Source organism: Mobula hypostoma, chromosome 8 (genome assembly GCF_963921235.1).
Source record: "Mobula hypostoma chromosome 8, sMobHyp1.1, whole genome shotgun sequence".
Taxonomy (NCBI): Eukaryota; Metazoa; Chordata; class Chondrichthyes; order Myliobatiformes; family Myliobatidae; genus Mobula; species Mobula hypostoma.
In genome coordinates, this window is record NC_086104.1 from 137607126 (window position 1) to 137619898 (window position 12773).

General features: G+C 39.5%; 1 protein-coding gene across 1 annotated transcript in view; it reads right to left on the reverse strand.

The window, feature by feature from the left end:
• bin3 (bridging integrator 3) overlaps positions 1-12773 on the reverse strand; it is a 206833-nt gene that overhangs the window by 156950 nt on the left and 37110 nt on the right. Inside the window, exon 2 of the mRNA XM_063056935.1 lies at positions 2667-2715. Within this exon, the coding sequence (XP_062913005.1) occupies positions 2667-2715 (49 nt within the window). The remainder of the gene's footprint in view (positions 1-2666; positions 2716-12773) is intronic.

The following is a 12773-nucleotide window of genomic DNA, read 5'->3' on the forward strand; positions in this document are numbered from 1 at the left end:
CCAATGACATAGGTTGAACAAAGAAAGGGTTTCTAACAGGGACTACTTGAGAACATTAGAATTAAATTTTAAAAAAGGAGAATCAAAAAGGTGATAATCTCTGGATTTCTACCAAAGCCACATACAAAATGGCACCAGGTCAATAAGATTAGAGAGGTAAATGTGTGGCTCAGAGATTGGTACGAAAGAAGTAGGCTTGAATTCTTGTGACATTGCCACACGTATTGAGGAAGAAGGAAGCTGTTCTGGTGGATGGACTCCACCTGAACCATGCTGGGTAGAGGATCCTGGAGAAACGCATAATTAGGGCTATGGATAGGCTTTAAACTAAATACTAGGGGGTGGGTTGAATGTGTAGACTATTTTGGGAAGAGGGATGGTAAATCTAGACCTGGAAGTGTTATATCTGATGCACACACTGTACAAAACAAGGAAACTAAGCTTATAGTGTAGTTAGAAATTGGTAGGCACTACATTGTGGCATCACAGTGTCGTGGCTGAAAGAGGATCAGTGCTGGGAGAGTTAAACATCCATGGATATACATCATGAAAGTTCAAAGTATATTTAATGTCAAAGTACATATATGTCACCATATACAACTCATTTTCTTGCAGGCATTCACAGTAAAAACAAGAAACACAACAGAATTAATCAATTACCTCCCCCAATGTCTAAAGGACAGCAAACTGCAAATTCAAAAAGAAAACATGTAATAATAATAATAATAATAATAAATAAATAAGCAATAGATATAATGAAATGAAGAGCCCCTAAAAGTGAGCCCATAAGTTGTGAGAACAATTCAGTGATAGGGTGAGTGAAATTGAGTGAAGTTATCCCATTTGGATCAAGAGCCTGATGCTTGAGCAGTAATAACTGTTCCTGAACCTGCTGGTGCACCTTCTTTCTGATGCAGCAATGAGAAGTGTACATGGTCAGGATAGTGGAGGTCCTTGATGATGAATGCTGCTTTCATGCAACAGCATTCCATGTAGATGTGCTCAATTGTGGGGAAGGAACCCATGAGGGACTGGGCCATATCCACTCCATTTTGTAGGTGCTTCTGTTCAAGGGCACTGGTGATTCCATACCAGGGTATGATGCAATCAGTCAATACACCTATATAGGAGTTGGTCAAATTTTTAGATAACATACCAAATCCTTACAAATTTCTAAGAAGGTAGGGGCACTGCTGTGCTTTCTTTGTAATGGCACATTCGCGCTCGACCTAGAATAGATCCTCTGAAATGATAACATCACAAAATTTAAAATGAGGACTGGCTCAGGGACCTCCAGTTTCTTCCTTCTGAAATCAATAATCGGCTCCTTGGTCTTGCTGACATAGAGGGAGAGGTTGTTGCTGTGGCACCACTCAGCTGGATTTTCATTCTGTGACATCACCTGTTACAGCCACTCAGGAGAGAAGGTGCCAACAGCGGGGTGGGAGAGAACAGAAGCATGACGGGCCTACCGGAATCTGTTCTGGGTTGAAGACTGACCCCTGCAGACCAGCTCTGTTATCAGTGCTGCTCTCCAGTGTTTGCTCCCTGGAAGATGCTTTCATCTGCAGTTGACTCAGCGGAAGATGAGGAACTGCTGCAATACTTGTTCTTGCAGAAACACAGCTCCAGGACAACATACCATACCCCATCAATCTTAGGCCATGTCACCCCAGCCTTGCCATAATATTATTTTTGTGACTGTATGTGCTATTGTTACAATATGTGCTATGTATGACTTTATGTACTGTGTTTTGTACTTCGGCCCTGGAGGAATGCTGTTTTGTTTAGCTGTATACATGTGTATAATTAAATGACAATTAAATCTGAACTTGAATTAAAGCTTTATAAGGCAGTTGTAAAGATAAAGATTTAAAGATTTGCTTTATTTGTCACATGAAATGTGAGTCAGACCATATTTGGGAGTATTATGAGCAATTCTGAACCCTATATGTTAAGTAAAGACGTGCTGCTGTTTGAGAGGGTCCACCGGACGTTTACGAGAATGATCCCAGTTGTAAGAGAGTTAATGAATGAGAAGTGTTGAAGTTTCTGGGCCTGCGCTCACTGGAGTTTAGAAGCACGAGAAGGGATCTCATTGGAGAGCGGATATGAAGAAGTTGTTTCCAGTAATGGGAGAGTCAAACACCGGAAGACAAGGCATCGGAATAAAAGGACACCGTTGTAGAACAGAGATGAGGAGGAATTTCTTTCACCAGATTAGTAAGAGTATCATAGGTTACAGGGAGAAGGCAGGAAAATGGGTTTGAGAGAGAGAAAAGTTAAAAAATCAACCAACCATGATCAAATGGTGGAGTAGACTCAATGGACGGAACAGCATAATTCTGTTCCTGTGTCTTATGCTTAACATGAACTGGGTGTTTCTTGCCACAAAACTGCTCTCTCATAATTCACAGACCAAAGTTCAGATTTTCATGCTTTATCCATATATGCACTTATCAGCACATAAATAACACAAAGTACCGTTAGGTTTCCTCGATTTATAAGTAGAGAAATCAAATCCATTTCATTTTGGAGAGACAGAATAATTTAGGTTACTTAATGGTCAATGACAACAGAAAGAAAACCACCGAAATGAAATAAAAAGTAATAGAACCACTAAAGGCAGAAGCCAAATGCGTAGTGTACTTTTAATGTTTACTTACGGTCTTTGGCACAATCTGTTTCTTGGGCTGACCAATCTTGAAAGGAATCCTGCAAAACATAATTCTGCTATTACTATTTCAGAATTGCATTTCCTCAGAGTCCACTTTATTTTAATGGTCAGCTGTGGTTCAGTTAGCAATACTTTCAACTGAGATCAAAAGGTTGTTGGTCCAAGTGCTTCCCCAGAGAGGGAAGCTCAGGAGTCTTGGTTGGTGCTCCAGCACAGCAGAGCAAGAGCTGGAGGCAAAGTCATTCAGATCAGATGTTAAACTGAGGCACTTAATCACTGTCTATTGGGTGGATATAAAAGTCCTATCTGAGGAGGAGCAATGATGTTAAGGACAATATCTTAGCTAATTGGTCCAATGTTCAAGAAGAGAACCAGGGATAATCCTGGAAACTATAGAGTGGTGGGTTTCATGCCATTAGTAGGGAAGTTACTGGAGTGAATTCTTAGGGATAGGATTTATGAGCATTTGGAAAACCATGGCCAAATTAGGGAGAGACAACATGGCTTTGTGCAAGGCAAGTCATGTCTTACTAACTTTGATTGAGTTTTGTGATGACCTGACAAGGATAATTCATGAAGACAGAGCTGTGGATATTGTCTACATGGGTTTTAGTAAGGTGTTTGAAGAGGACCCTCAAAGGAGGCTGATCTACAAAATTAAGATGCATGGGATCCAGTTTGAATTGGCCATTTATATTCAGGGTTGCCCATAGAAGACAGATTGTAGTGGTTGAAGGGACTTATTCTAGCTGGAGACCTGTGATTAGTGGTGTTCCACAGGGATATGTACAGGGACCTCTGCTGTTTGACGTGTATTTAAATGAACTAGATGAACATGTAGATGGGTGGGTTAGTACGTTTGCAGATGATACAAAGATTGGCAGTGTTGTGGATAGCTTGGAAAATGACCGTGAATATAGAGGGATATTGATCATTTGCAGATATGGGCAGAGAAATGGCAGTTGGCATTTAACCTGGCCAAATGTGAAATGTTGCACTTTAGTGGGTCAAATGTAAAGAGACAGTATTGTTAAGGGTTACACAGGATGATAGAGTGGTTGAGAAAGTATATGCTATGCTTGCCTTTTGTAGTCAAGGCATTGTGTTCAAAAGTCAGGAAGTTATGTTGCAGCTTTATAAAATTCTAGTTAGGCCTCATTTGGAGTACTGCATACATTTCTAGTCAACCCATTATAGAAAGAATGTCAAGACTTTGGAGAGGGTAAAGTTTACCACTATGCTACCTGGATCATGTTATAATGAGAGACTGGACAAACTTGGGTTGTTTTCTCTGAAGCGGGAGAGGCTGAGTGAAGATATGATAAAGATTTATAATAGACAGAATCTTTTTCCATAGGTTGAAATGTCTAAAACCAGAAGTTCTGCACTGAAGGTGAGAGGGGGTAATTTTAAAGGAGATGTGAGAGGCAAGTGCTTTTTTTTTTACACAGAGTGGCAGGCGCCTCAAATGCACTGCTCGGGGTGGTGGTAGAGGCAGATACATTAGGGACTTTTAAGGGAACTTTAGATCAGCACATGAATATGAGAAAAATAGAAGAAAATGGACCTGGTGTGGACAGAAAAGATTAGTTTAGTTGTTCTTTTGATCACTAATTTTAATTGGTTCAGCACAACAATGAGGCCAAAGGGGCTGTTCCTGTGCTATACTGTTCTATGTTCTAATATCTATCTCAACAATATTAACAGAGAACAGAGTACCTGCTCATTATTGCAGTTTATTGGAGCTTCATGTGTTCAATTTAACTGCTGTATTTCCTACATCACACCAATAATTACATTTCATAAAACACAGAACATAGATGTTCCATCAAAGTTCTATCTAACCCTTCCCTTGCACATAGCTCTCCATTTTTCAGTTATTCTTATGCCTATCTAAGAGCCTTTTAAAAGTGCCTGACACAACTGCTTCTACCACCACTCCTGGCAATGTGTTCTACCATCACCATTTTCTGTGTAAAAAAACTTAACTCTGACATCCCCACAATATTTTCCTCCAATAAGCTTAAAATTATGCCTCATATTAGCCATTTTCGTCCTAGGAAAAAAAGTCACTAGCTGTCAATTCTATCTATGTCCCTTAGCCTATGCACCCATATCAAGTCTCTCATCCTCCTTCGCTCCAAAGAGACAAGCTCTAGCTCAACCTACCCTCATAAGACATGCCCTTTAATCTTGGCAGCATCCTGGCAAATTTCCTCTCTAAAGTTTCCACATTCTTCCTATAATGAGGCTACCAGAAATTAACACAATACTCCAACTGTAGTCAAAGCAGAGTTTCAGAAAGCTGTAACATTTCAAAGTTCTAATTATGCCACAGAACATTTTTGAACACATAAATAGAAGCATAAAAGTTGCTATACATTCTTCAATTATTTGTAAGTGCTGAGATTATTAAACTTCTGCAATATAGAGTCCTTAAATATTAGTTGCTTTGTCATAAGTGTTAACCAAAACCAAAAAAAGAAAAATATATAAACCTCCCTCTTACAATGCAACATTATTTATTAATTACAAACTCAAGCTTTAAGCAAATTATCATGAACACAAGAGATGATCAGCTTGATGTCAACAAAGGAATTGAAATACTGGAGTGAAAGTATTGAAATAGATCAACCATAGACATGATGCAAGATGTATCTGGCTCAAGGGACAAAATAGTCTTGCTCTGTGTTATCGTTTACTTCTCGATAATGTCATGGGCCGCAATAATCAAATGAGCACTTACTAGAATATTAAGTGAATAAATACTGTACCTTCAAATTGTCAAAGAGTTCCGCTGATTTCAAATGTGCAAGTGAGGTACAATTTCAGCTAGTGTGAGAGGGGTGAAAGATGAACATTGACTAAAATATAGTCATAGTCATACTTTATTGATCCTGAGGGAAATTGGTTTTCATTACAGTTGCACCATAAATAATTAAATAGTAATAAAACCATAAATAGTTAAATAGTAATATGTAAATTATGCCAGGAAATAAGTCCAGGACCAGCCTATTGGCTCAGGGTGTCTGACCCTCCAAGGGAGGAGTTATAAAGTTTGATGGCCACAGGCAGGAATGACTTCCTATGACGCTCCGTGTTGCATCTCGGTGGAATGAGTCTCTGGCTGAATGTACTCCTGTGCCCACCCAGTACATTATATAGTGGATGGGAGACATTGTCCAAGATGGCATGCAACTTGTACAGCATCTTCTTTTCAGACACCACCGTCAGAGAGTCCAGTTCCATCCCCACAACATCACTAGCCTTACGGATGAGTTTGTTGATTCTGTTGGTATCTGTTGGTGTCTATATAGAGACCACTCGCTCACTGCGTGGATTCTGGATCACAGTATTTGGCTAAAGCTGTACCCCTGAAGCTTCTCCACAAGCTCAGTTTCAATCAGAAACCAAACATTACAGAAAATCGTAATGAATTGAGATCTGTTATACAATTTATTTCAAAGACAAATTTCTCATCCCAATTTTGATCTCAAAGGACATTAAACTTTCAATTAGATGATAACATCCAAGCAAATGTCTCAATCCCAAGAAGCCATAGAGATCTACGAGCAAGACTAACTGGGAATGAGATAAGAGAAAAGATACAGAGGTCCAGCAAAGCTAAGTAAATTTATAGGAGTTGAATTGTATTCACAGTGCACGCTTTTTAGTAAAAGAAATATATTTCTCAGTATAAGTTTAATCTCAATACTCGAATTACCACATTTTAAATAATGTTTTTAAATTGAGTATTATTTATACTTTGCCCATCGATTACAGATTTATAAACACACTTCAAATAGGTTAATCCATTATGAAGTTTAGCCTTTTGAAGCGCAGAACAGACAATTCTGAGTTTAGAAAACTCATCTATCTATGTTGTAATGCCAGAAAATGCTTTTGTTACACTTTGCACTGAACGTTAACGTGCCTCGGAAAATAACATCAGTCAGTGATTTTTGCCATCTCCAGCCAAGAGAGAAAAAAAGGAAATTACACAGAAGATTTACTTGACAATCTGTTAATAGAACTGGCTCAAACCTGAAATCAAAATCAGCTAACTGGCTGAGACACATTTAGCATAGGTTATAGCCAATCAGAGATTGACTTTCAAGGAAGCTGAAAATCAGGATGATAAAACAAAAACAGAAAATGCTGGAAATGTTCAGCAGATCGGGCACCATCTGTGGAAAGGGAAACAGTGATTAATTCAGATCAAAACCATTTGTCAGAATTGTGAAAGAGAGAATAAGTTAACTTTACATTGAAAACAAGATGGAGAGCGGAACTGACCAACTCAGCTCTCGGTTATCCATGTATAATATCAACACAGTTTTATCCCTGATCTGATGGGCATATGGCTCACTTGCTTTACAAATAAAAGACAATAAGATACAGGAGCAGAATTAGGCCATTCAGCCCATCAAGTCTGCTCCATTATTCCATCATGGCAGATTTATTAACCCTCTTAACCCTATTCTTCTGCCTTCACTCCATAACCTTTGATTCCCTTCCTAGTCAAAAATCTATCAACTTACATTTTAAATATACCCGATCACTGGTTGGTGCATTGAGTATAACGGTAGGGAAGTCATGTCACAGCTATATAAAACTTTGATCAGAGCTTGTTTAAAACATTGTGTGCAGTTCTGGTCACTGCAATACAGGAAGGATGTGAAGGCTTTGGACCTGGTGCAGAAGAGGTTCACCTGGACGTTACCCGGATTAGACAGTATTAGCTATAAAGAGAGGTTTCAAAAACTTTTGATTGTTTTCTTCATAGCATCAGAGGCGGAGGGGACACCTGATAAAGTGTATATAGAATTCTGAAGGATAGATTGGGTATGTTATTGTAATCCTTTTAGAGTAACTGGAATGTCAAATAGAGGCTTTAATGTGAGAGGGGAATTGATTTTAAACAAAGTTGTAGATGCCGGGATCATGCAGACAGGCGAGGTGGTACTATCAGGTTAAGAGGCACTTAGTCAGGTGTATGAACAGACAGACAATGGAAGGGATATACAATAATGTACAAAAAATCTTAGGCACAATCTGCAAAGCGAAGATGCTTTCAAAAGAAATGAAATTTAAAGTTTCTAAATACCAGAAGTTCACTACAAAGAGCGGTAAACAGTAAAAAAGTAAATCAATTATTTGGTGTGACTTTTAAAACTGCATCAATTCTCTTAGGTACACTGTCTTAAAAGAAAACCAGGTATTAAGCTGTTCCAAGCATCTTTCCATAGATCTTCTGCAGACTTTGACTGTCTTACTTGCTTCTGTCTCTCCAGGTAATCCCAGACAGCCTCGTTGATGTTGAGATGAGAGTTCTGTGAAGGCCATACCATCTGTTGCAGAACTCCTTGTTCTTGTTTTTGCTGAAGATAGTAATGACCTTGGCTGTACGTTTGGGGTCATTGTCCTGCTGTAAAATGAAGTTGGGACTGATTAGACACCTCTCTGATAGTATGTGTGATGGATGAGAATCTGCTTGTACTTCTCAGCATTGATGATTCCGCTAATTCTGACCAGATCGCCAACCCCATTTGCAGAAATGCAGCCTAAAACCTGTAGGGAAGCTCGCCTGTGCTTCACTATTAGCTGCAGACACTCATCCATGTAGCACTCTCCAGCTCTTCTATGGACAAACTGCCTCATGTTTGAGCCAAATATTTCAAATTTTGATTCGTTAGTCCAGAGCATTTGCTGCCATTGTTCAGCACCCCAGTCCTTCTGCCTTTGCTCACAGGCAAGTCTTTTGGCTTTGTTTCCATTTTACAGGAATGGCTTTTTGGCAGCAACACTTCCAAGAAGACCACACTTGACAAGGCTTCTCCGGAATGTAGAGGGGTGTACTTAGGTTCCTGTGTTTCTGTGAGTTCAGAGCTGAAAGCAGTGCTGAACTTCTTCTGGTTTAGAAAGATCGCCAGTTTGGTGTTTCTCTCAACTGCTGCACTCAAGTTTCTGTGGCCAACCTCTGTGATTCTGGTCCTCAACCTTGCCTGTTTCTTTGTGCTTCTTCAGAAGAGCTAGGACAACACATCTTGAAATTCCTATTTGCTGCGAAATTTCGATTTGGGAGAGACCTTACGGATGCAGTATGGCCACCTTGTGTCTTGTTGCTATGCTCACTCTTGCCATTGTGTAAGAATTTGATGATTTAAAGGTTAAACCCTCACCTTTTAGTTTAGTTGTTCTTTGCCCAGTTTGTATCTCTTCTACACCCGTCTCTGTTTCAGTTAATCAGTTGAGTTCATTCAATTCTTTATGTTATTAGCACCTGTTTGCTATCTTTGTTTAATCATGCACTGGGCTATATGCCTACAAAAAAAAATCAAGTTTTTATTTGAAAAAGTGGTCTATTACTTAATGTTATTTTCTTTAACAAAGTACAAAAATTTCTCTGTAACATTTAACTTTTTGGAAAATGAATATTTGGAAATCTAAAATTTGCTCTTTTCTACTGACACACATGCAGAAGACAAAAAATAAACATCTAAAACAAAATGTATATACAAAATCTAAGTGCCGAAGACTTTTGCAGAGTACTGTAGATGTGCGAACAGATGAGACTAATTTAATTTGGCATGAGGGTCAGCACAGACATTGTAAGCTGAAGAGCAGTATAGTACAAGAACAAGTGCCTTGTTCAAGGCTAATGCATTTAACTTGGGAAAGGAAGTTAAGAATATACTGGCAAGTTACGATTAAAATTGAGTGAAAGCAGACTCGTACACAGCATCAACACCCACAATACACCAGTGGGGATCTTGTGTGTCATAAATTCACTGCTTATAAAAAATATCTATGAATTTTGCATTTTCATCATCTTGAGCTGGGTGTAGCAAAGGCTACAGGACTAGGCCATGTCCTGTCTGTAATACCAAAGAATTGCACTACTGAACCAGCCATGCCTCTAGCAAAGTTTTTCTAATATATTTGAAACACTGGCATCTACCCAACCACATGGAAAATTACCTGCATATACACTAATAACAGAAAGCAAAACAAACTCACTTCGGCTAAATGGCATCCATTCAATCCATTCTCAAATGTCAGCAAGGTGATGGAAAGTGTCATGAAGTACTGCTTTGATTCTGATATTCTGCTCACTCTTACTGAGTTTGTATTTCAACAGGGCCATATACACTCATTGGCCATTTATTACGTACCTCCTGTACTTAATAAAGTGGCTACTCAGTGTATGTTTGTGCTCTTCTGCTGCTGTACCCCATCCACTAATAGGTTTGACAGGTTGTGCATTCAGAGATGCTCTTCAGCACACCACTGTTTTAACACGTGGTTATTTTATATACCTTCCTGTCAGCTTGAAACAGTCTGGCCATTCTCCTCTGACCTCTCTCATTAACACGAATTTTTCACCCACAGAACTGCCAATGACTGGATTTTTTTTTATGTTTTGCTGCTCTACTGTCTGTAAACTCCAGACATGGTTATGTGTGAAAATCTCAGGAGATCAGCAGTTTCTGAGATAATCAGGACCAATTTGCCTGACACCAACAATCATTCCATGGCCAAAGTCTCTTAGATCACATTTCTTCCCCATCCTGATGTTTGGTCTGAATAGCAAATGAATCTCTTGACCATGACTGCATGCTTTTATGCATTGAGTTGCTTCCACATGATTGGCTGATTAAATAATTGCATTAACGAGCAGGACTACAGGTGTACCTAATAAAGTGGCCACTGAGAGTATTTTGACATATCATCACAGGAATAGGCTAAGCATGGATGAAACAGTTGAATCCCAGAGGCTAGGTGAGAATAACTACTCTTGAATTCAAAGCACGTAGTTGAGGCATCAAGGAGTCCTGGTAAACTGAAGTCAATAGTCATTAAGGAGAACACACTTCAGCAATTAGAGTTATATATCATACATAGAAGATAGCTTTGATTGTTGGAGGCTAGTCATCCCAGTCCATAAACACAAATACAGTGTCCTAGACCCAACCATCTTCAACTCCTTCTTCAATCATTTTCTACTTCTGACATTATGGAAGGAAACATTTGCTGTTGTCATTGCTCAATTCCATTTACTACTTCATCAGCAAATGAAGCAGTCCGCAAATGAAGCAGTCCACACGTGTAGGCACAGAGAGACCTGTGACAATAACACTAATGCCACAAGTTTACCAAATACACTTCCACTGAGAGAGTGTCCAATTTCCACTGAAACAATCTAAGCAACTGCTCATGGCATTAGTGTCACCTAGTCCTCACCACCAACATCCTTGAGGTCAGCACAGACCAGAATTCAGATGGGCCAGTAACAAGACTGGACATCCTGCAAAAGTGGCTCACCCCTGAAATTCCAAAGATTTCCAGGATCTACATCGCAAAAATGAGAACTGTGGTGAAATGCCTTCCACCTTCCTGGACATTCAGCTCCTATAAAACCATCAAGGATAGAATCAACACACTTGATTGGCAACCATTCATCACCTGAAAGAACAATTCCTAACTTGGCTACTGAGTTTGCTAGGTTCAATAAAATCTAGTCACTCACCTGCTCAACTTCTGTAGCACTGTCCTAACTTGCAAGCTTTACCACCAAGAAAGATAAAAGTATCAACATGGGAACCCCAGCAGTTTACCTTCCAAGGTACACGTGAACGTAGCTTGGAAATATAACACCATTTCTTCATTGTCACTGGGTGTAGATCCCAGAACTCACTTCACAACAGGATTGTGGGAGTATGTTCAACAGATGTATGCAGCCAGTTAAATGGCTCACATGTTTTCATAGAGATAGGTTATAAGGCCCTGCCATTGATCCGTCATCCTGAAAAATGAAACCTAAACTTGTATGATACTTGTATAATGCCCTAGTTAAGATTTCTACTGCTATGCTGTCAGGTATTTTATTTTAGCAGTTTTCTGTAAAAGCATCACGTCCTGCTGATAAAGAGTGTTTTGGTTTCGGCTAAAGATAAGGAGCCATGTTGTGCCAACTTAGGAATGTTGTGTCAGCCAATCAGGGTTATCGGATGTGAGAAAAGGTTCTAGAGAGTTGGGTGGGAAGAGTTTTCTGAAGAACAGTGGTCTGGTTTGGGGTCTTTTGACAGGAGGTACGGAGTGAAGAGCACCACCAAAGACACCTAGAAGATCCCATCCGAAGGGGAAGCCCTATTGCAAGGAGTGCTTTGTGAGACAGAGGATTCCAAGAAGGGAAGTTCTACCTGTGGTTGGTGATAAGAATTCAGCAATGTGAGTAACTACTGAAATAAGGTCCAACATTTATGTGCACATTTAGACTGGTTGAACTGTAATGGGCCCTTTTATCTTGCTTTTTCTTTCTCTGTTAACTGTTTGATAAAGTTGAGAACCGGTAAATATATTTACTTTATAATTTTATGCTGGTATACGATCTGTCCTTTCTGGGGTACCGATAACTGTGTATGGGCAATATTTACACAGCATTCGCTCAAATCAAGTTTCCCTTAATCCGAATATCCCAGTGTTCCTGTTTGGTTGAACCCCAAATCACACTGACCCTGGTCATGTATTGTTTATCCACCGCTGAGCCACGTGGCTATTAGCAGAGTCAGCTAACAAGCCAAATCAGTGTACGAGCCCCGGTGAGAGGGGCGCATTTGTAAATGAGCTCTACTGAGAAGAGAATGCGTCACCTTGGCTGCAGGATAGCAGTGAAAGTCATGTTCCAATAATTTAATTCGTTTCTATTCCTCATAAATCCTCACATGTGAAGTCACTGACCGGTCTAAAGAAGAACAGGAGTATGTAGAATAAAATACATTTTTGTTTATGAGACCAGATCTTTGTCATTAGTCTTAATTTTGCTGCTGTAAGACTGTAAGACACAGCATTAACAAGTCTACTGAAAACTATAGTGCACAAAGTAAACAGAGGACCACAAAGTAACTGACACAAGGAAATAAATGCAGGGCAACAAAATAATCCCCACTGTCTTTAGCAACAGATGTAATAAATGTCGCAATTTGACTTTCTGGAAGCCGGTCAAAAACAGGCAACAATAGAACTGCTCTAAGATTCGAGCCCTCTTGAAGAAGAATTATTATTTTATACACTTGCAGGACAGATGGAGTGCAGT